The following is a 23,017-nucleotide window of genomic DNA, read 5'->3' on the forward strand; positions in this document are numbered from 1 at the left end:
ACAGAACTTAATGTAATTTGTCGAGCATACGTCTGCCGACTGCAAGCTTAAAGACTTTTCCCCTTAATATTATCTTCGTGCTCCCGCGACTCACACTGGTGAGCCTGGGCACGAAGCGACCTACAGTTCATCACAGGAGTGGCCGTTAATTCACCTAAACTCTTCGTCGACCCACAAATCAATGTAGGGATCTCGTTTGCAAGTGCCGCAACGTAACATCCATGTAATATGTAATTCATTATCAGTGCGAGTGTATGTAGTGCCAACGTATTTTTTGTCCAGTGTAATTCTGTAACTTGTGTCCCCATCCACACTATGTGAGATGCGAGAATAAAAAACCAGCATCTAAATACAGTTTCTTTATTTCGCAAACGCCTCCTGAACAATTAGGAAACAGTCCTCTATACTGTTTAGGGCCAGTGCGTATTAGAAGTAGGGACCCCCTCCCATCGTCAACAGCCGTCGATCCTAGTGGAACATGCAGGGGTAAAAACCCACGACCACCTCGGTTAATCCTCGAATTAACCTGGCGCCTGCCGGAGATTTTCTTTTGAGTCACTCAAAACCACTAGGACCACCCCGGGTCTCGATCCCGAGACCGCGGGTGACGGTAACATATACAAATAGATCACAATTTAGATAACGACCTGTAATTACATTATATTTCTACATTTAAAATTAAGGCAACTATCCTACACAACACCTTGATTATATAGCAGATTATTTAATGTTATATATTAATATTTGGAAGTTTGTCGTGGGCGGCTGTAAGCACTATCATATCCATAGAGGTTGCAACTCTACAGTAGAGCTCACTTCATTCGTAGGTCCTTCCATGGTGTAAGCACTGGTCGAGGTCAATACTATGGACATGACAAAGTCAACAAAGTTATTGTTAAAATATTTGAAGATTTGTAAAAAACTTTTAAAATAATTAAATAGATATTTAAATCCTACCATTTTAACCAATACCTAGTTACTTTACAGCTACCATAAATGCGATTAAAAATTGTCAATACGGCTTTCCTAATCGAACGAATCTACTACTTTTAAGTTATGCGCTGTGTGTTCTTTCCAATCAGCTGTCACATGACTCTTGTATTCTTTGGTTGAACTATTTAGGGGAGTTGGCCATCAAGATAAATATTGGAATTTAATTTTGAAATTTATTTGGTCTTTGAAAATACACTACGAAAATGACGGCCAGCCACAAATCAATAAAAGATATTATTCCCGCTTTGCCAGATGAACGAATAGGTGAGACATAATTTAAATATATTAGCCTATGTTTGAGTAATGCTGTAGAGTTGCTCTGAAAATGCATGCAGTATGTTATGCCCTGTTATTTAATTGGTTATTGAATTGATTCTTCAAACGCATCTATTGTATAAGGCAGCTACATGCTTGTAGAAATGAATTGTTTAGTAATGTACCTAGGCCTGTAGGAAAGAGGAGTTCAGAAGAGATTGTTTAGCTAATCATACCTACAAAAAAAAAAAGTAGGCATTGCAGTTTCAACTACTTTTGCTTGATTAAATGAAAAACTGCTTTTTTCAATTCTTCTCTGAATTTGGTATATTGGGAAATTTATAAAACTGTGCAATATGCAAGAACTTTAATTTCAGAAATGCGTGAATGTCAGTGAAAGGCCACTGGTGTATTTTTGATGAGTTATTGTTAAGGAAATCATAATGTATTTTAAAAGAATTCAAAGCAGAATTCATTTTACTATGTTAATACCAAAATAAAATAATATAATAATTACCACTGAGCAGAAGTCTAAAGGCAAGTTGTGTAATCAATGCATCAAAAAATACACTTGCTAATAACCCGTGGATTTGCTTGTGCAATTTTAGGGTATTTGTTGATATCTTACCGTTGAAAAAAAAATTACTAAAAAAATATACAATAAATTGTCAGGTGTATAAAAAATTATAATTCATAACAAAACCATTATGAATATTTTTTTAAGTGGTCATACGTAGGCTTTTATAATTTTTAGTGAAGATTATCTGATTTTATAACTTCTGTTTTAGTGTGTTTAAGTGATAGTCTATATTTGACCTTGATGAAATTAACTTCCTCCTTTTTCATTTCAGTAGCTACAAAATTTAAACAACTGTTAAACATGCACCTATATTACATTTATGACATCATTTACCCTAATACCTTAATTGATTATGGTTAAAGCTATGCCTAGAATAATTAAATAATTTTACCTTATTACAAATTCATTATTTTTAAATATTTGATAAAAATAACATCTTTATTTGCAATGTAGAGTATGGATATCAAAGTAATTATCTAATATATATTAGTTATCTTTTAGTTATGCTTAGTATTACTTAAAAATAACCTACCAATTTTTTTCTCCTCCACTTTTCCCACAGGGATATAATAATTCAGAACTACGTAAATATGGCAATATCCATTAACCAAATAAAACTATATTTATCCCGTTTTATTTACTACAGTGTAAACTCCAAAATAATTTTAATAAACTTTTATTTATGGGCATTTCTCCACTAATTGGAAAATTGCTGTCGCAAGCTAATTTTATGTAATAAATCTTAAAATTACTCAGTTTTTTGTATCAATACCGACATAGTATTAGGTATTGTTGGCACACCACAGCTTATTTAGTAATTTAATAATGGAATATTAGAATAAATGAATCTCAAACGTTCCAAAACACAGTCCCCTGGTATGTCCCTTTTCCAGAATTACAAATCTTGTTACAAATATTAATTTTTTTGCCATTGATAACTGAATAAAAAATATCCAAATACATTAACAAAAATGGTAAGCATCTTTATACATCACAATTATATTTTTACAATAGAATTTTAATTAAGATATGTATGTGCGAATGCTGTCCTCAAATTATTGAAATAGTCCCCTGTTAAATTTTTAAAACGGTGCTGAAGTCAAATTTAGTTTTGGCGCGAAGCATTTAGATCGTGAAATGGAACGCAATTGGTGTGAAGTTCGTTCGGTTGTGTAGCTAAGCGGGCAGCCACCATTTTGTTTAGTGCTACTACTGTGTCAGCTGGTGAACCACGCGTCTCGGCCGTTAGTGAAAACAGTCCCCTGGTAAGCTTTTTTTTACTATTTTAAGAGTTTTAATAACGACAATTTGTTTAAAATAATTTATCATCTAGTATGTAGCCACATCTGTTTCATTTATCTGAATGTTTTTAAATGATATTGTTTTATTAAGTAGTACATATTCATGTAAATATGACAGTCACCTGGCCAACAGTCCCCTATCATTTAATAGCACAGAGGACTATTCATAGCACAGGGGACTGTTTTCTTAGGTTTTGACCAATAAAAGAATCATCTCTTTCGTAGGTAATATCTCAAAATGCCACCGAAAAAGAAGCCACCCAAAAAAAGAGAAGAAATCTCAAAATGCCACCGAAAAAGAAGCCACCCAAAAAACGAGAAGAAATACTAGAGAACAAAAACGTATAGCTGAGTGTTTGAGATATTAACAACTTAAAAATGACCCTCAAAAAAAAGAATTGAAAGAAAAAGAAATGCGGAAATATCAAAAGAAAAAAGAAAAAGAAAATTGGTTAAAGATATGAGTCGTCGTGAGCATTAGGCAGTAAAAAAATGTTTGGAAAGAGCATTGTTCTAAGTATCGTGCAAAAAAAAAGTCATGAAACTCATAACAAATACTTTTGCAAGGGAAAATACACCTGATTCAGAGGATTCCGCAGAAGAACGTCAGGCACCTTTGAGATCATCAGAAAGTGCGTTACTTAAAGCAAGAAAGAAAAATGCTAAAAAGAAACGTGAAAGGGTACTGAAAGAAAAAGACCTTATGATTCAGGATACAAACAGAAAATGGAAAAGTATAAAAAGAGGTTACAGCGGTTGGAAATGATGGCTAATAATAACAGAAAAAATGAATAGACACCTAACACAAAACTAACAAGAATGTGTGATACTCCAGTAACTCGAAAAGAGGTTGTTAAAAAGGCACTTTTCGGTGAAGTATTGTATAAATAATTAAAAGAGAACTATGCAGGTTTAAAAATGCAAAAAGAGAAAGAAATTTTTGGGAAAGTTGTATCTGGTGCAATAGTAAAAAAATATAAGTTTTGGAGGGTTCAAAATAGTGCTGTATCGTACAAGAGAATTCAGAAATCCAAAAATCACTCTCTATTACCAATGAAACGCACTCGTCTAGCGTTCATTTCGAAAGAACATTTGAAGACAGTGCAAAACTTCTATGAAAATGATGATTATAGTCGAATTGGTGCAGGAAAACGGGAATGTGTGACCAGAAACGGAGTCAAAAAACAAAAAAAGATATTTATTAGATACAATATCCAATCTATACAAGAAATTTCAGAATATTAACTCAGGTCTAATCAGTTACCAGACTTTCTGTCGTTTACGTCCTTTCTGGGTGGTAACACCCAAGATAAGCGAACAGGATACATGCCTCTGTATTAAACATGCTAATATTGATTTGAAATTGACTGCATTGAATTGTCGAAAGATTCTGCGTTACGATAACCACAATAAATTGCTTGAATACACTGTAGCATTGCGGCATACATGCCCTTTCTACAAATAATATTGTTACTAAGAATGGGTTAGGTGGTCAGTATATTCTATTCTGAATTTATAATTATTTATTAATCATGTTTCTTCTGTCATCCTTTCAACTTTGTTTTGCTAGTTATATTTACCTAATACTATGTGTAGTGAGTTTTTTCTATTATTTATTTAAATTTTAATATTGTATTCTAATTATATCTTACGTTTTTAAGATGTATCATAATATTGCTAGAACAAAGGACTGTGTCTGGTGTGATGGTTAGAAAGAGAGGCATGAGAAGCCTGTAAGTGCGAGGGAGACAAAAGCAGTAATTCCCCTCAGAGATAGATAAAGACGGGGATTCCCCCACTGCGTGGGAACTGAGTGATAACTGCTGTCTCACGGTGTGGGAGAGAGAACGAGAATGGGAAGTCCCTGTTTCTATGTACGAAAATCGTTTTCATTGTATCTTTGCTGTGTTCTTATTGGCTTGTATCTGTAAGTTTGAATGAAGCGTGCGTGTGATTGGTCGGTGAGGTCATGTGACTTCTCCTCCCTGCGTGGAGGAGACGGTGTCATGAGTTCACCAGTCGTCCGTCGATCGCTGCACCAGGAGGGCGCGTTCGGTGGCTGCTCGCCATGTATGTAGTAATTGCAGGAGAGAAAAATTTAACGTTGGTGGTCAGAGCCATGCCGAGTTTTAAGTTAACCTAATTTTTTTATTTAATTCGGACATCTAATTAGAAATTGCGGCTACTGACGTCGGCGTTTTGGCTCATGGCGAAATTTGGTTTCGCTGGGTGTGGCCCTGTTTGAGGTCGCGCTGATTTCATGTACTTACAGTAAGAGTTTACTGAAGGACTTCAGCCACGTTTGTTTTCGTTAATTTTCATCACCCAAGCTGCGAGCAGTTTTCGACAGGCGGATATATGTGCTGAATGAATGAGTAAAACATTGAAAGTAATTGGATGCGTTTGTTTCGTCTTTCGGACAATAAAACTCTCAAATGAAAAAAGGAAGAACATCTTTCTATTTTTGTATATAACGAACCGTAACAACACTTGCTGCGATCGTTATGATGAGCAATGTTTATCTCGGGAATGCCTGCGTTGTTTCAACAAGAATCCCGATTACAAAGAATTTGATGATACAAAGCCTATATCGTTTAAAAAATGGATAGCTGAAAAACAAGATTACAAGAATCCTAATTTGAATAAAGTACGATCCATAACAAAATATATATATATAAAAAAGTCTTAACGGTTCGTCCGGGTGAACTGATACAAGAACTGCACGAGGAATTGGATGCGTATTATAATCACGAAAGAAACATATTGCATCAGTACAGTGCCTTTAGGGAGTTAAAAGCAAATCTTAATGATAACGAAGTTGCAATACTTATGGACTTTTCAGAGAATTACTGTACCAAGTATAATGAAGAAATACAGGCATATCATTTTGGAGGGTCTAGGCTTCAGTCTTCACACTTTAGTAGTTTACACAAAAGACTCTACGAAATCCTATTGTACTGTTTCGCAAAACACCGCACATTCACCAGCTGCTATATGGGAACACTTGAAGCCAATTTTCAAAACTTTATTGACGCATACTACCTGCATCCATTTTATAAGCGACGGACCCGTTACACAGTATCGGAACAAAACTATGTTCCATATATTGGCTACAAGGTTTCATGTAGAGGTTCCAAATATACAAAAGTTTTCCTGGAACTTTTCGGAGAGTGGCCATGGCAAGGGTGCCGCAGATGGTGTTGGAGCTACATGCAAGAGGACCACAGATGCCATCGTTGCTGCAGGAGGTGACATTGACAGTTTGGAATCTTTTATTGAATCTGTGCAACAAAGATGTCCTGCAATTACAATGTTTGCGATTGGTGATGATGCAATTAATAATATCACTAACGGTATTCAGAAAGACGCCAAGACTTTGAAAAGTTTCAATGGTACCCTCATAATACATCAGATTAAGGGTAAAATATCACGATGCCCTTTGGGATTACCGAAAGGTGCTGAGGAGCTTATAATGAAAAGTTTAACCTGCTCTTGCGAAGAAGAGTGTTAGCATTTTAATCTAGGGGTTATGAACTACCAAGTGACGAAACTTCACGTTGAGGACATTTACACAGACTCAGAATCCGAAAGCGAAACCAGACAAGCCCATACCTCTCCGGATAGTAACATTATTACAGAAACTGAAATTTCACAACTGTGTGACAATATCAATACTGATTTTGAGAATAGTGCAGGGCCCAAAATAATCAACCAACAGCAGTACATCAGTGGTGATTACGTTATAGTCAAGTTTAACATTGGAAACACAGAATATCGTTATGCTGCTGTTATAACTCAAGTTGATAATGAGGAAGGCAATCTAACTGTAACTTTTATGAAAATTTGTGATAATAAGGGCCGCAAGTTTAGAATGAACGAAAATGATATTTCTGATGTCAATTTTGACCAAATTTTGCAGAAATTACCAGATCCAGGATCTAAGTCTAAAAGGGAGAACATTATTTTATTATTTTCCTGTATCTGTACCGGTCTTTGAGAAAAATAAGTAAATTTAAATATTTTTCCCTAAAGTACAATGTTAAGACTGATATGAATGTAAGGTGTTGTAAAATTAATTTTAATTACTTTAGTTACTTCAAAAGTACAAATATTTCAATGTAAGTATTATGTCAACCTAAAATATCGGTTGTGATAATTAATTAGCAGTAGTAATGTTTTTTCTTTTTGCAGGATACCATATTTTCATTATTATAAAGACTGACTTTAGTGTCATACAATTTAGTCTTAAAAATACTGTTAAACTAAGAAGTTGATTTTGTTAAGTTTAACGCAACTGTTATTAGGCTTAAGAAATGTCACTATAATAGTAAGATTTGTTTTAATACTGTTTATTTGTTTCAAAAAATTGCATATTTTAAGAATGGCAAAGAAAAATAAAGACTTTTTTTTCTTAAACAAAAATACTAATTGTTTTTGTCTATAAAACATTCTCCTGGATGGTTACAACAGTCCCCTGTCACTGCTTTGCAAAAAATCGTCCATAACCCAAAAATCAAGAGGAAAAGGTGTAGGCTTTTTTAAGATATATATTTAATTTACTAACTATTGCCCTTCATTTTATTAACAAACTTTCTCAACATTTAATAAAATTAATTCAAGACATTCTTGTATGGATGAATTTCCAAATAGCAGAGAAACACCCTTATATAAAATTTAAATTTATCGTGCCAATTCTGATTTAGTGAATGCCATACCTTTTTAAATTTTTTAATATAAATCCCTTGAACAACTTATTGTCTAAAATACTTCGAAATATACTTACACCTGTAGGCTGTGCTGGAAGTAATTTTTTTTAATTAACCAGAGAACTTTATAATAAAAAATCATGATTGATGTTGGAACAAATGGGTAAAAATTAAAAAAAATAAATTTTTGAGTTATCAATAACATAAATAGCCATTGGCAATAGTTTATCATTTCATCCAATATGCGGACTTTACCTCAACCAGTTTTGCTATTAGAATAGATAACGAAGTTTATTTGCATAGTGAAACACAGAAAACTTCTTCTAAGGATGTTCAGGAACACATCTAGCAGAGATGTTTGTATCCTTTCATTGTTGCAGTCAACTTTGTGTTAGCGATTCATTCACAAGGATCATGCATATGTACTTGATGTCTGGTTAATAACACAACCATCTTCAGATAAATGCAGGCTTTCATCTGTTCATTTGAAGAGTTAAATATAATACTGATGTGAAATTGTTGCCATCAATATCACCACACTCCATTGCACTAAATCACATGGAACATCGAAATAACATGTGTGTGATTTGTATGTATGGTTAGGATCATGTGCAAGACATTCCTGATTGTGAATTACTGTAATGTTGTTACAAATGTGGGAAAACAGGCCTGAAAGGTAGCTCAATTTATGTATTTACTAATACTTAAACTACTAATTAAGATTAAAAAATTTGATAGTTTGTCTCTTTTAAAATTAATTGCTCTTTCGTTAAGTCCATAATATACTCTCCCTACTGGAGCTTGGCTTGACAGTGGCTCTCTCTACTGCTCATCTCTTAATGTGAACCTCTGTCACTACTCATATGTCTGCCACACACACATCATCATCCTGGATGCTTCAGTTCTTGCTGAACCAATCTTCTCGCACGACGTCCGTCGCTTGCCGTATCACTCACCAAGGGGCCACTCGCCCTCTCCACTTCACTGCTCTCACAGGCCGCTCCCCCAGCCTCGCACATACACACGCCGGTGTCGCCACGTGCCTCTGTCACTCTTCGTCGGAGTTCCGCCTTTGGGATGTTCCGCATTGGAAAGGTCTTGTAGCCCTCTGAAATGTCGCGTCATCAGAATCCCAGACACTCGAAGCTGCGAGAACAATGGCTTACTAGTTACGCCACTTCTTGCGACGGTGCCCTAGGGACACACAGAAGTACCAGGCGAGACACTAAGGCGCCAAGACCATTTAGAAAAGTACTGGGGAAGGGGTAGGATGGTCATCACTTGGGTCGCAGCAGGATTTCCCCAGCATGGTCAGTGGCTGCTTCAGCCATTATGTTTTACTGTAGTATTATTCAGATGTGACTTTGAATCTTAAGTAATTTATGTGTTCAGAAGTTCTAAGTGAATCATTGAATAGATATAATTTTCATCTGAATGGATGAAGGGGTTCGGTTCTTAATATGTATTTTATAAATATGTCTTAATTTTAATAAGTATAGTGGAGTCTTGCTAATCTGAACCGTGTTAATATAAAAATCCTTGATGTCTTCACCCAATTATCAAAATTTTTGGTGAATTTGTGATTGTAAAAATATTACAGGCTGTGTTAAGTCATAACTACACACTTAAAACCATGTATTTTACTACATGCTGTTGCATGATGGCAGTTATTCGGCTAATCCGAACAGGTCTCTGCCCCAATTATTTTGTATTAGCAGGACTCCACTGTATATTAAATTTCACTTTTTAATGATGTTTTGCCTTTTTGGATTGTTATATTAGGACTAAGTTTGAATCAATAAGTAGAATTAGGTTCTCTTGTTAAAATCAGAAAACCAATTTTTGTTTGTTTTTTCATTTAGGTTTTATTTTCTACATTCATTCTTTAGAGATTTTTTTGGAATCAAAGTAACTGATACATACCTTTAAAATATTTAAACTTACTCTTCTATTAAGAATCCTTTTAAATTGTTAGAATGCACTTCTGTATGCATATTTAAGTTAAGAAGTTTCAGAGGAACCTATTTTGACCAAGTGTTTGGGAATTGGATTTGCTATCTTCTTGCAGCCTGCGAGTGTTGTGAATCTTGTGTTCACAATGTGTGGTTACGTGATTCGCCCATTCTGAAGTGTGGTTGCTCACTGTCAGTGAGCGTCTTGCAGGATGAGTAAACATCGTTAGGTTGTTAAGAGGCCACTCCAGTGTTTCAGGGGCACTACGCAACCCGCGTTAACCTCATATGATTCAATGCTATTTTCATTTTGCTTATAACTTATTAACTAATATAGATTTCAAAATGATGCTTGCTTGATATGTAAGACAACGATGCTCTTATCAAAGCCCCTTTCTTCAAAAAATGTGCATAAATTATGGTTCAAACCTAGACAATACACTTATGCATATTGGTAAAGATTATTGGGGGTGGGGGGGGTGGGGAGGAAAACTGTTCAACCGCAGGATCTTGAATAAATTAAAAATCTTAAACAGGTTTAACTTTCATATTTGTATTAATGTTTTACCTTTTTGGCTGTAGCAAATAACTGATAATTTTAAGTATGTGATGCTATTTTGTGGTAACATTTATATAGTCAATTGGATCAGAATTAAAGAAAAAAATATATAAATAAATTTTAAAAATGACATCCAGGGTTGGCTTAGTCTGGACTTAAGACACTGTGTCCACTTCTGGAAAAAATGCACTTTTTACTATAAACTTGACCACCGTTTGACTTTTTTCTAGTGCCATACAACAATTACAATCTATGAGAAGTCAAAAAATGCAGATATTGGGATTAAAAATAGTTGATTACAAAAGTGAGCACTGTTCAAAATTATTTAACCGGCTCTCATTAGAAATTTGGTTTTTGTGATGTAGTGTCTTATGCCTCTGAAGTACAGATTTGAAAGAAGCACTTTGTAAGTCATTTTGTAGTAGGTATATACTTTTGGTCCTCTCACATCATGAGATTTTTCTTAAATATATCACAACCACAAATTATAGTAGGTAATTTATATTGGTAGATTTATTATCATTATTGAAATGCTTTATCCTGTATTTTGATGAAATCTTGTATTTTTTTTTTAGTATTGCATGTGGAAGTAATACTAATCATATAAAAATCAATGCTAGATCTTATGTTTCTATGCACTGTCTCTAAAAATGGTTTCTCTGTTTGGTGTAAAATGTTTGTGAACTAATATTAGTCAATGGTTTTACGTGGAGCTTCATAATACAAATGTTCCAATTGAATGATTGAGCTTTTAAAGGTTCTTGACTACCCTCTTTGATACAAACTCGATAAAGTGAGTTCTCAATTGTAATGGGAATGCCCTTTTGTTTCAGACATGCTGGCTGCTACAAGTGTGCTGCAGCAGCAAGCGACAGAGATACGAACCCAGCGTGTCAACTGGCAGTCGTACTTACAGTAAGCAAAACTACGTATTTAGACGACTGAAAGAATGCTGTAAACTTAATCTGTGAACATTACACACAATCTAACTCCAAGAAATGAACGAATGTAAATATAACTAGCACGTAAATCCTCACTTTCCTACGGGTTAACCATACTTTGAAGCTTATCAGGAAGGAAGGGAGGTGGCAGAATGGTTAACGTCTGATTAAGTAAAACTTATTCTACAGTAGTTTGTTTCAATTCAGAGCTCATTTGAATTGAACCTAATTTTTTGCAGAAAATTTCATCTTATTTTAAACTTTCAGTCCGTATCCAAAGCAACAGTTATAAAATGATAAAAAGTTTGCCATGGATTAAAAAAAAACAAGTGTACATTCTTAAGTAGTAAAAAGTTAGTTGTTCCATAAATTGTTGTTACTGCCATGACTTAGCACAGTGGAAGGTCTGTGGTTTGGAACATTCTGTATTTCAGCAGCAATCAAGCTGCTTGCATTTTTTCTTTTTGCGGGTTTTCGTTTCAGTGCAGTGTTTCCTGTTTTATAGCTGGTTACATTTCATATTTCTGTGATAATTTTATTATAAGAAGATATCTCAATCATGAATATCAGATACTTTTTAAACAGGAACATTCATCTGTAGTTTTTCTTTCTGTAAAGCGACTGAATACAACTTGTTTTAAATACCATTGTACTCTACAGGTGTGACTGATTTAAACCACAATCAAGTGGCAAGTTATAGAAAAATGGCTATCGTGAAAATATTCTGTGTTAAAATATCTATGTAGGCTATACCAATTTTAATTGTCAAATAATGTTTCATGTGATTTACAGTTTAACAAAAAATTATAAACCAATCAAGATCTTATCGTCTAAATTATTGTAATAAGTTGTAAATTATACCCAGCTGAATACTCCTCTAAAATGAGCAATATTAAATAGTTAATTCCTATTCTGTGGGAAATCACACTGTGCTGTAAACACACATCCTGTGGGAAGCACCCATTCTATGGAGAATCCTCCTGTGGAGAAATAATTCCCAGTCAGATGTGCACGTTTGCTGGACTTATTTCTTTGATGTTTTAACTTTGCTGGTTCAACATGAGTGGCAGAAAGCGGGATGTTGTATGGCTTTCATTTGAACATGGTGAGAACCAAAATAACTAACGTAATAAAACAAATTTGGTTTAAACCTTAAAAACCTTGTTTAAACCAAAAAGTGTTTGGTTTTGTTTTCCAAACCCTTATACTGAATATTATTATCAATTTGGTGTTTCCGTTGAAAGTATATTGACGTTCAATAATCCGGCATGGTCATGCTCTCAAATGTGCATGATTTAAGACCTTTATAGCTATAGAACTGTTTCTGTGCCTGGTGAGGGAATGACGAACTTGATTTTTTGGACCACTATCATGTGTGCTAATGAATGGATTTGTGTGGTTAGCAATAGATTGACACTAGAGTCATGCGAGTATAGGATTTTTAGGTCGAGTCGAGTTCGAGCGAGTATTCAAGAAATGTTTCGAGTTCGAGTTAAATTCGAGTCGAGTAGTAAAATCCATAAATATTCATTATTTATATATAACTGTCATGTTTAAAGACCATCAAATATCAAGGCCCTATACAAATCTTGGGTGTGAGGATCCTTATTGCTGCATATATTTTCATGGTCTTTAATAATTTTGTTTCTTTTGAAAATGCAGAGTATTATTAAAATTTACTTGTTAACAAAAAAAAAGTATAAAGGCATGATTTAATTACTGACATCGAGCAAAATTTTATTCAAAACCATAGCATAAGTGCAAAAGTATTAGTCAACATTTTTACCAGTCACCACAGTAGAATCTCGTTATAAAGTACAACAATAAAGCCTCAACTTTTATACCTACTTAGTAATGAAAGTACTTTATTCTGAAGTTACCTTTAAAATGTAGTACTTTTGAATTTTTGAAATTAAAGTAATAGGGGATCAAATGATACATTAGCTTGGAAGCAAATATTTGTAAAACAACAAGAATTCAAAAAAAAATTACTGAACATAATACAGTAGCCTAAATTCTAGGCCTACATATACAAAATTTATATCTGTTGAACACAAAATGACATGGGTTAAACTATTTTGCAGATATGTACATTTATTGGGATAGAATTCCCTCGTCATATTCTAGGCGAAGTCTCTTGCGACCAGCAGATAAAGATGACTGTTCATACAGTTTAATAATTTTTTTGCGATCTTTTATTATGGTAAATATGTAGTTGGGCGGTATTTGCGGAAAAAAAAATGTTAAAAATACGAAAATACTTTTATTCTATGCTCTTTAACTTCCTCTTTTTATTAAACCCGGCGGAGATAAGAAATTCCAATTCCAAATACTTTAGTAGATATCGCCGTTCTTATTTTGCAATACAAGACGTGTGTAATTCAAAGTATTTTCGTATTTTTAACAATTTTTTTTCGGAAATACCGCCCAACTACACATTTACCGGAATTTTTATCTCCGCCGGGTTTAATTAAAAAAGGAAGTTAAAGAGCATAGAATAAAAGTATATTCGTATTTTTAACATTGTTTTTCGGAAATACCGCCCAACTACATATTTACCCTTGTTTTAAAATTTACACATTTTACTTCAAAGTAAACTGCTTGCGTTTCTTTTTATCTATTTGGCCATCCATCCTGATTAAAATATTCAATCAACAATATTGTTTGCCTCGTGCCAAGTCAAATGTAAACAAACCTCTCATCCATAGATAACCATAGCTCCGCACTAGTAGCACACGTCGCGAGCATGGCTGTGCCAGGCAACATTCCGACCTTCATGGCAAAACAAAGCGTGTCGGCCATGTTGTGACACCAAACAGTTTAAAAATTAACCTGCATAAATTAACATTATATTGGATTTTCTATTTTGTATATAAGATAAAATATAATTTTTATTTAACGTTTGTGTCTGCTGTAATTAAAACTTTTAAAACGTGCTCTATAAATAACCAAAATATGGCGCAGCTAAAAACAATTGGCTTGAAAAGGGGCGAGAGAGTAATCAATTGTTTAGATCGTCTCATGCACTAAAGTGTGTGATCCATGGAGGACGAATGGCGCGTTATACTGTGTTTGTTTACGTTTTATACTTGTTTACGATTCTTGAAAGTGATAAAAATTAATCATAATGTACATTTATATTAAAGAACCCCTGCGCAAACACAGTATCTATTATGTAAAATTTTCCTGATAACTGGAAAAGAATGGTCGTATTGAAAGGTAGGATACGTTTTTAATGTTAAAGTGAAATATTTTTACATTGTTTACATTGGTGTTTTGAGCGGGAATTTAAAATGATACGTTCAACTGAAAGATACAATGGGATTATTTTATTTACAAGGTTAGTTAACACGTAATTTTAAATATTTTTATACTTAGGCCTAACCAAAAAAGTCTGAAAAGACATCATTAAACTCGAACTCGACTCGTGAGTCGTGAACGGCCGTGCCGAGTCCGAGCACGAATTAAAAACTCGACTCGAACTCGAAATTCGAGTACTCGCAGGTCTCTAATTGACACAATTCATGCAGCGCTGTTGCCTTTCGGTATCAAAACCACTAGAGAAGGGCATTAAAAGTTCCGGGTGATAAATCTCTGAAATTACTGTTAGTAGGTCACATTTCTACTAGATAGGCAATAGCAGGAAATCTCTATTAAAATGGTTTCATAGCTCATTTTATATTTTTTTCACAGAATAAGAAGCTAAACTCTAGAAAAATCTCATGCTGTAAAAATTCTTGTTTTCTGGAGGTTTTAATTTTGAGTTTTTTAAAAACATTTTATAAAATATTTTTTTATATTAGGTATATTACAATGAAACAGAAATCTTGTATATTAACTGGTTAAACATATGTTTAAACAAAACAAAAAGAGAAAATTCATATTACTAGGTATTTGGAGTACTCAGTGTTGCCCTGGCTTTACACATAGGATAGTAGTAAAGCGACTTCTGAGTGATTTTCTCTTTTTTGGAATGTTAAATGTGAAAAATTTGATTAAGATGTGCCAAAATTCCTCTGTAAGGGGAGGAAAAAGAGGATGAAGACAGTTTTTCTAAATCTTATGTAGACAGTGACCTTTCTCTTTTTTTTCAATATCAGACATACTTTATGAGATGTATTTTGAACATCAAGTGTACCAAAATTCTGATTTAAACATTTAAAAATTCTTATCAAAACAAGAGAAAGTTACTGTCTAAATGAGGCCATCTCTCTCTGCACAGAGTCCAGCAACGCTGGGTAATTCAGGTAGTATGTTATATTTAAGTATGTATGTAACCTATTCTTTAAGAAAATTCCAGGCATTTACGATGTAAGTTTCATCAAGCAGTTTATGAAAGATAAATAAACTAACGCCTCGTTTCTCCCAAAGGTCGCAGATGATCTCACAAGAGGACTACAGCTTCATCGTGGCATTCGACAGTGCTGACGGGCCCACCCGCGACACCTTGCTGAAGAAGAGTCGTAACCAGTGTGCCAAGACCTTCCTCAACCTCTTGGGGCACGTCTCCAAAGACCAGACCATCCAGTACATCCTCATCATGATTGACGACATGCTGCAGGTGTGTGGCCTGTGACGTACTGTAGTTACCTGAAAACTGTGACTCCAAGCTTTTTATTATGAGTTTATGACAAATACACTATGTAGTGAAAATCACAATTCAAACACACAGAAATTAAAAATTATTTAAAACAATAGATTTTATACTATATTTACTAGAGCTTTTTTAATGCCTTTTTTGTCAGTAGAGTGATTTACATTGCAGTTTTTGATTTACATAGCGTTTTTAGGAATTATAAAAAAAATTAGTTTTATGGCTGTAGTTCAACAGCCATTGGTCAGAAAGCAAAGAATGCTGTGGTGAAGCAGGGGGAGGGGGTGCCTTGAATAGCAGCCACAGTGAAGAGAAGCAGAAGGAAGTGGAGGGAATTAAGTGATAAAACTCCATTTGAACTCTCTCCCCCTTTATTCCACAGTGTTTCCTGTCTCATCTGCCAAGCTTCCATATCTTTTCCCCCACGCAAGGAGCAGGAAGCAATAAACAAGAGCGGACTAATGGGGCTTAGGTGATGCAGTTACAACGCAGAGCATGTATTTTTTTCAACTCTGCCGTTACCATCTCTGTTAAGTGTTAATTCATATTCTTCCAGGGGCAAGATACATGTTTGTAATTGTAATACGACCTCCACTTTTTGTTCGAGCATTTATTTTTGGTTAGATATGGTAAATACATGTCCGAGCATGGCGCACACGGGGTTTCATGGCAGGGTGAACCTACAGTGGCTTGCCATTGCCTTCTGCTGTGTGGAGGAGAAGGGACATGACACCATTGAGTCTTCAATATGGGACAAACATTTTCTAAAAGTAAATAATTCCTAGCATGGCCGGAAATTGAACACTGGAGCTTTGGCTCAACAGCCAGGAGCTCTAAACATTCAGCTGATAGATCGGCCCACATACATGTAAACCAGTAATCCAGAGCTCTCCAAATCCTGGTCGCCATGAAGCCTAACATTTCCTTGCTGGCAACTAACTTCTGCCAAGACACTAACATATTTCTATCCAGTGTTTTTTTTTAAAACATCAACAAATTTTGTTTTTTACAAAATCATGCTGTACAAAAATGACTGGGTGCGAGAAACAAGGGCGGTTTTTTACTAGTGTGCACATGTTTTACCTGTGGTGTGCGGCCAACATGAGCTCTTAGATAATAAAGTACTTGTATCCCCCATTGCGGACTCACTGCAAATTCAGCACCTGTGTGCCGCAAACTCTTAGCAACATCACACTTCTACAACTGGACTACAGTGCACCTGGAAACAGATGAGCGCAGCAAGTTTGGCATTGCACTGGCACTGTGCTGTTGTTCACTTGCCCACTGCTCCAAGGTTGGCTCTAGGTTTTGTGTATAGCTCCTAAACTTTCGGAGATTTTGTAGAGGCCTGCAGTACTCAGTCATACATGCTCAAATTAATTTCCCAAGTCGTTTATACATTTGCAGGTCACTTGAGGGTACCATTGCTTTAAGCCTCTATGCATAACCATGTGATGTTAAACTCTATGAAACAAAGAGGCTCATACATGCATAATCACTATTATACACACATATTCACTAACTCAAAAAACATAAGGTGTGCTTCTTTTGCACAGGAGTGATGGACAGGGGGTTAGTTATTTATATTACATAGTAATTACTTTTTTATTGGTTGGTGTTACCATATTGATAATACAAGTGAAAACTAGTTAAAACAAGATAAGAGAGCAAAATACATAGTTGCTGTAGTGAATTATGATGGCAGTGTGGTAGCACATTATGTTCAGTATTGTTCATTGTTGTACCGGGTGGATGGCTCCAGTGAACGTGCGGTGTTGCAGGAGGACCGAAGCCGCGTGGAGATCTTCAAGGAGCACGCGGCCAAGAAGCGGGAGACGGTGTGGGGCCCGTTCCTCAACCTGCTGAACCGCCCCGACGGCTTCATCGTGAACATGACGTCGCGCATCATCGCCAAGATCGCGTGCTGGGGCCGCGACCTCATGGAGCAGTCCGACCTGCACTTCTACCTCACCTGGCTCAAGGAGCAGCTCAAGAAGAACGTGAGCATGCCACCAGTGGGAGGGGGTGTCGTCTGCTCCTGGGAGCACCTGAGGGGCCACTGTGGCAGAGCTGTCGGCTGACTCACCTCTCACCGAGGCGATCCGGGTTCCATTCCCGGCTGGGTCGTAGGGCTCTTCCATTTCCCTTGCCCAGTCATTCTACCAGAACTCCTTTCTTATCTCGTCACCCTTCATCGTTACACCCTACCGAGGACGGAGTTGTAGAGGAGAATGGAGCTGCACCCACTCCTCAAAGAAATGCCCTAGTTGGTTCTAGAAAAATAGACCCCTAATGAAACATTTTTTTATAAAACACCATAAGAGTGCATGTTCATCAAAATAATTAATTTTCAAACTACTTAAGTGTTTTTATTGACACTATTTACATAGAAATCAATTTGCTGCATTAATTGTACGTCAAAGTACGTTTGAACAAACAGTAAAACTACATTTTGAGAATAAAATTGTTTTGGGTATAACAACATTTCTGAGCTACAAGCATAAACATAAGGTTGTCCAATAGCAAATCTTATTTAACCTGTAAACTTAATCCAGCATGACTTGCCACTAGCGCATCCTGTCAGGGGCGAGCTAACATAACACTGAAGTTTTCTGGTTTTTCTCATCAGAGCTACTGCTGATGTGCGAGATGGTTTAATTTAAACATTGTTTGAACATACTTGGCAGTTTTGCATAATGTAAATCATTTTACCATTTTAATTGTGCTCAAAAAAAAGGCAGTGAAGGAAACGAATAGCTATTAAAAGAAATTTTAACTTTGTTTGTAAGACTTATATTATTTATTTGCTGCATTGTGTTAGTATCATACAAGTGCCATTGCTGTTTGTGTACACACAGGAGTTAAAAATTGCTGTGGATGTAAAAGAGCTCTTTTTCGAATCTATGACTTAGCTTCTTAAAATCCTCCCATAATTTATTAACGTAACTTCAAAACTGTGCATATTGTACAATGTTACTTTGAGAAGCAGGGTACTTACTAATACTCTATGGTTTATATGTGAGAAATAGTACTTTAAAATTTTTTTCTTTCTCTAGGTAAAATTTAAAGTTTTATGATAACACATATAAATCATCATTCATCATCTACATCATTTAACACAAATATTGAAATTATAAAGCCTCATCTAAAATTATAGACCCCAAATCTGAATTTAATTTTTGATTAGAAAATTTTAAAGTATATTTTCATATGGGCTATAATTGCTTGGGTGTGTGAATACATAGAGAAGTGTGGTAAACTCTGGTGAATTTTACTGTCATGGTATTGCTAGCCATCTTGAGTTACTTTTCAGTGCTGCTGGATATGGTTGTGTAGTTAAAACAAGCCAAAGGGTTACCGTGTTTTATTGCATAAATGTTGCACGTGCATAATCGTCGCACCATTATTTTAGGACATAAAATGTGGAGAAACAAAAAATTCTCGCATAAAGTCGCATGATTATTTAGATTCCGTGCGCTTTATGTAGGTAGTTTTTTCGTATAAAACAATGTATTTTAAAGTTGAAATCTAATATTCTTTTGGATATTAACAGAAATACGAAGTTGTCTGATGTGTAAATTTTCTTTTAAAGACGTTTTCAAACGTTATAGCCTTTATCTTATCGTCTTCGTCGCAGCTGTGTACCGCTTATAAAAATGTAGCCAGCGCTAGTTGGCATCATTCAAGTTTGGTTATGTTGATTCCCGTATAAAGAGTGTGCACGTAGTTGAATATCGATACAGTTTGCTCATCGATTGTATGCAATGCGCGCGATCTGTCTAGTGCTGAGTTAACTACATTTAATAGACCGCACTTTCTTGTGATGTGCACTACGATGATAGTTCTGTGCTCTGGCTCACGTTTGCATCACAGTTTTGGTTTTTCTATTTAAAGTTGAACAAAATGTTTTTTTGTATGACTTATTAATTTAAATTGTTTGGCGACCTTTTGTATACTCTACTTTTTAAATGAACATACTTTCCTTGAATAGGTTTTGTTTTTATGAATAACTTTACCTAACAAAAAATGCTTTTCTCACCCCTACTTTTCAAACTTGATTTTAAGATAAAATGTGTGGCGTTTATGCGATAAAACATGTACTTTTGATATTAAATTTGTTAGCAATTATTAATATCATACAAAAATTACATGTAGTACATATTTTGCTTAAAATAACACTGACAAACTGGAGTGAATATATATTTTTCTTGTGAGTTTCTGTGGTTTTTACTCCAAATTTAGTATTCCATGTTTTTGTTCCATTTTGCAGTCTAATTAATTATGTATTTTAAAAGTTTGCTCTCAGGAATGTGTTAGATACCATACCTTTTCTATATGTTCACAAGTCTGATTCTGTGATATATTCTTCATTATTAATTAATGCCTTGTTACTGTTAAGGAAGCTGTCCTATTCACTTTTTTTTAAAATACATTTCCCATTTACTGAATTTTAGATTTTTTTCTTTGAAATTTTAGATTTTAAATTAGTTTTGTAGTTATTGGTATGTGAAATTGGGAATGGTCAAATTATATGTTAATGAAAAGTAGGTACAGTAAACATATTGTATATTGTTAATCTATAATAAAAAAAAAAATATGATTTTAAAAACTAAGAATATTTTAATGGAAATTTGATGTCTACAGATAGGTGAAACTATTTAGAAAGTTTTGCTGTACATAAATATTTGTAATTATGGTTTTTGTAAACGTCTTTTATGAAACTGATTTTAGTGATATAGTGAATAATTTTAAACTGCTAGTGTAAAATTTACTTAAATTAACTGATAAGAGTACAAAGATAATGATTTTGTAAAGCTGTTTGCAAAGTAATTATGTATGTAGTGTTTTTTTCCCTGTTAAATTACTGTCTGTGATTGTGATGTCTTAGTGATAGTTTATGTTGTCAACTAGAACTAACACTTTAGAAGTGTGTGTGGTAACACTAATGTGCTTTTTTTAGTATTGCAGTGTTGAAAAATAAATAAGAGACCTTACCTTTTCAAGTCATATTTGATCAGCTGGCAAAACTTAATTTTCTGTTCACACTCTAGATTTATAGAAACAAATAGTCTGTAAACTGTTACCTATGCCGAAAAATGTTTTGCTTGATTTTCCCTACTATTAATATTGAAAACACAATGGAGGGGTAGTTTGATCTTTGCTGCAAGAGCCAATTAAGTACAGTGGAACCTCGTTATTACGAGTACGGGATACTACGAGACCTTCGACGATACGAGAGTTTTGTAATGCACCGTCAGTTTGACTACGTAAATCATACTTAATTTGTCTGGTAATTATAAGTGTTAGCTTGTTGGCTCTTCTGTAAGTACGAGTGATTTTAATGTAATTTTGAAAAAAGGTTCACGCAGTTAACACAAAGACCGCTAAAAGATTGAAGAGAAAGGAAGTGGCGTGACTGGTGACAAGCAACGTGCCTTGTCTCTCGTTATGCTACTTTCCCCAGCAGCTGGGAATGGGGAAGAGGAGAGGCCGTGAGCGGGATTGTGGTGACTAACATGCTCTCTCTCTCTAGTGGCTCTCACGCTTGAGAGAGAGTTACTATACGGTTACTCCCCAGCATTGTCCTCTCTCTCTCTGTCTGTCTCTTTCTCTCTGTACCTAGGTTGAAGTTCGACATTGACATTGAACAAAGGTGCTTGAAAAGGCACATCCGGCAGGGGGTGAAGGAATTTTTCAGCATCATGTGAAGTCTCACAAAAAAAAGGGGGGGGAAATGAGGAAAATGTGTTAGAGCTGCCACATTTTTAGAGAGACTGGCCACAAATATAACCTAACCAGAAAGTATAAACTGATTTACGTTCACCGCTGCGCATAAAGCATAAAGCACCGTAGTGTGTGTCTGTGTGTTTTTATGTCAGCCAAGGTTCTCCCCTAGTAGCTAGCTGCTGTGCTGGCTTTCGACTATAGGGGGAAATCTAAAAATAAACCAGCCCACACAGGATGGGAAGCCTTCGCCCCTCCTTTCGCACAGCTTTCTTCTCGCACTTCTTTTATTTTCCTTTCTCCGCTCCACTTACCTCCCTCCTTCACATAGCCGTGGCCCCAGCTGCTATCTTAGCTATGTTCCGTTCCTCCCTAATGTGTCAGACCAATTCATTCCCAATTAAAACGAAAACCATTGCAGATACAAAAAAATCATACATACCTTTTCAATTTGTAATTTAATTTGCTACAACTTTTATTTAATTCCTTTTTTCACTAAAGTGCACCGTTTTCGAGTTACGATGTGAAATTAGACAATTTTAGAAGGTTCAGGAATCTTAACTTTGACTTCAATTTTCTATGTTCTGTTATTACGAGTATTTGTAGTTACTAGGATTTTTCCCGTCATTGTCAGCTCTTGTAGTAACGAGTTTCCACTGTACAGAATTGTAATTTTTGAGTAACAGAGTATAATTAGTCTGATCCTTGCTCCAAACCAATAATAGGATTCTTGGTCAAACAGCCATACCTCATTCAGGGAAGTCTGCAGAGATCTGATTCTTGCACCAAAAGATACACTCTTCTGTGTTGTATAATGCATACTCAACTCATTTTTGACAAAGGTGGACTTACCTGGTTTTTGTAGAAACCCCTTCTTTTGTTGTATTATTACTAGACATCTGTAAGTAATCAATATTTTAGTGCTATAGTCGATAATCATAAAAACACTCTAAACCCAAAAAATTCAAACACACACACAGAGTTCCTTCATCAAGAATTGGAATGAACAAGACAATATTTTGAATTACAGATTATTATTTTTAAATGTGGAGTATCATTTGTACATTCATTGATTATTAGGCTGTGTGAATATATTGTATTTATAGTTTTATACATATTTATGATAAGTGATGGTTCAAATCCCAATTTTCTTGAATCTGAATCTCAAATCCCAGAGAGTATCTCAAATATACCCGTCAAATCTGAATGTAGGTGTCAAGTGTCAAAATTAAAATAATGTACAATATAAGAAAAATATTAACTATGGTGTTAAAACAGTATACCTTTTAAATTGTTGTTACACAAACTAATATTTCAGAACCAAAACATGCTAAAAGTACAATATCTTGAGGAATGGTAACAGGATAGGTATGAAGAAAAAATTGACCTAGTTAAACTTCAGTGGTTATCTC

The 23,017-nt window shown here is 35.0% G+C and overlaps 1 protein-coding gene across 2 annotated transcripts in view; it reads left to right on the forward strand.

Annotated features, from left to right (window-relative positions):
- Positions 1 to 1,056: 1,056 nt before the first annotated feature.
- LOC134533729 (V-type proton ATPase subunit H) overlaps positions 1,057 to 23,017 on the forward strand; it is a 76,246-nt gene continuing 54,285 nt past the window's right edge. The window contains exons 1-4 of one of the 2 annotated variants that reach the window (XM_063371320.1): positions 1,057 to 1,257; positions 11,180 to 11,261; positions 15,659 to 15,848; positions 17,663 to 17,881. In XM_063371320.1, the coding sequence (XP_063227390.1) occupies positions 1,197 to 1,257; positions 11,180 to 11,261; positions 15,659 to 15,848; positions 17,663 to 17,881 (552 nt within the window). In that variant the 5' untranslated portion in view covers positions 1,057 to 1,196. The remainder of the gene's footprint in view (positions 1,258 to 11,179; positions 11,262 to 15,658; positions 15,849 to 17,662; positions 17,882 to 23,017) is intronic. The other variant, XM_063371321.1, reaches the window with a different exon arrangement.

Source organism: Bacillus rossius, chromosome 7 (assembly GCF_032445375.1).
Source record: "Bacillus rossius redtenbacheri isolate Brsri chromosome 7, Brsri_v3, whole genome shotgun sequence".
In the NCBI taxonomy this organism is placed as follows: Eukaryota; Metazoa; Arthropoda; class Insecta; order Phasmatodea; family Bacillidae; genus Bacillus; species Bacillus rossius.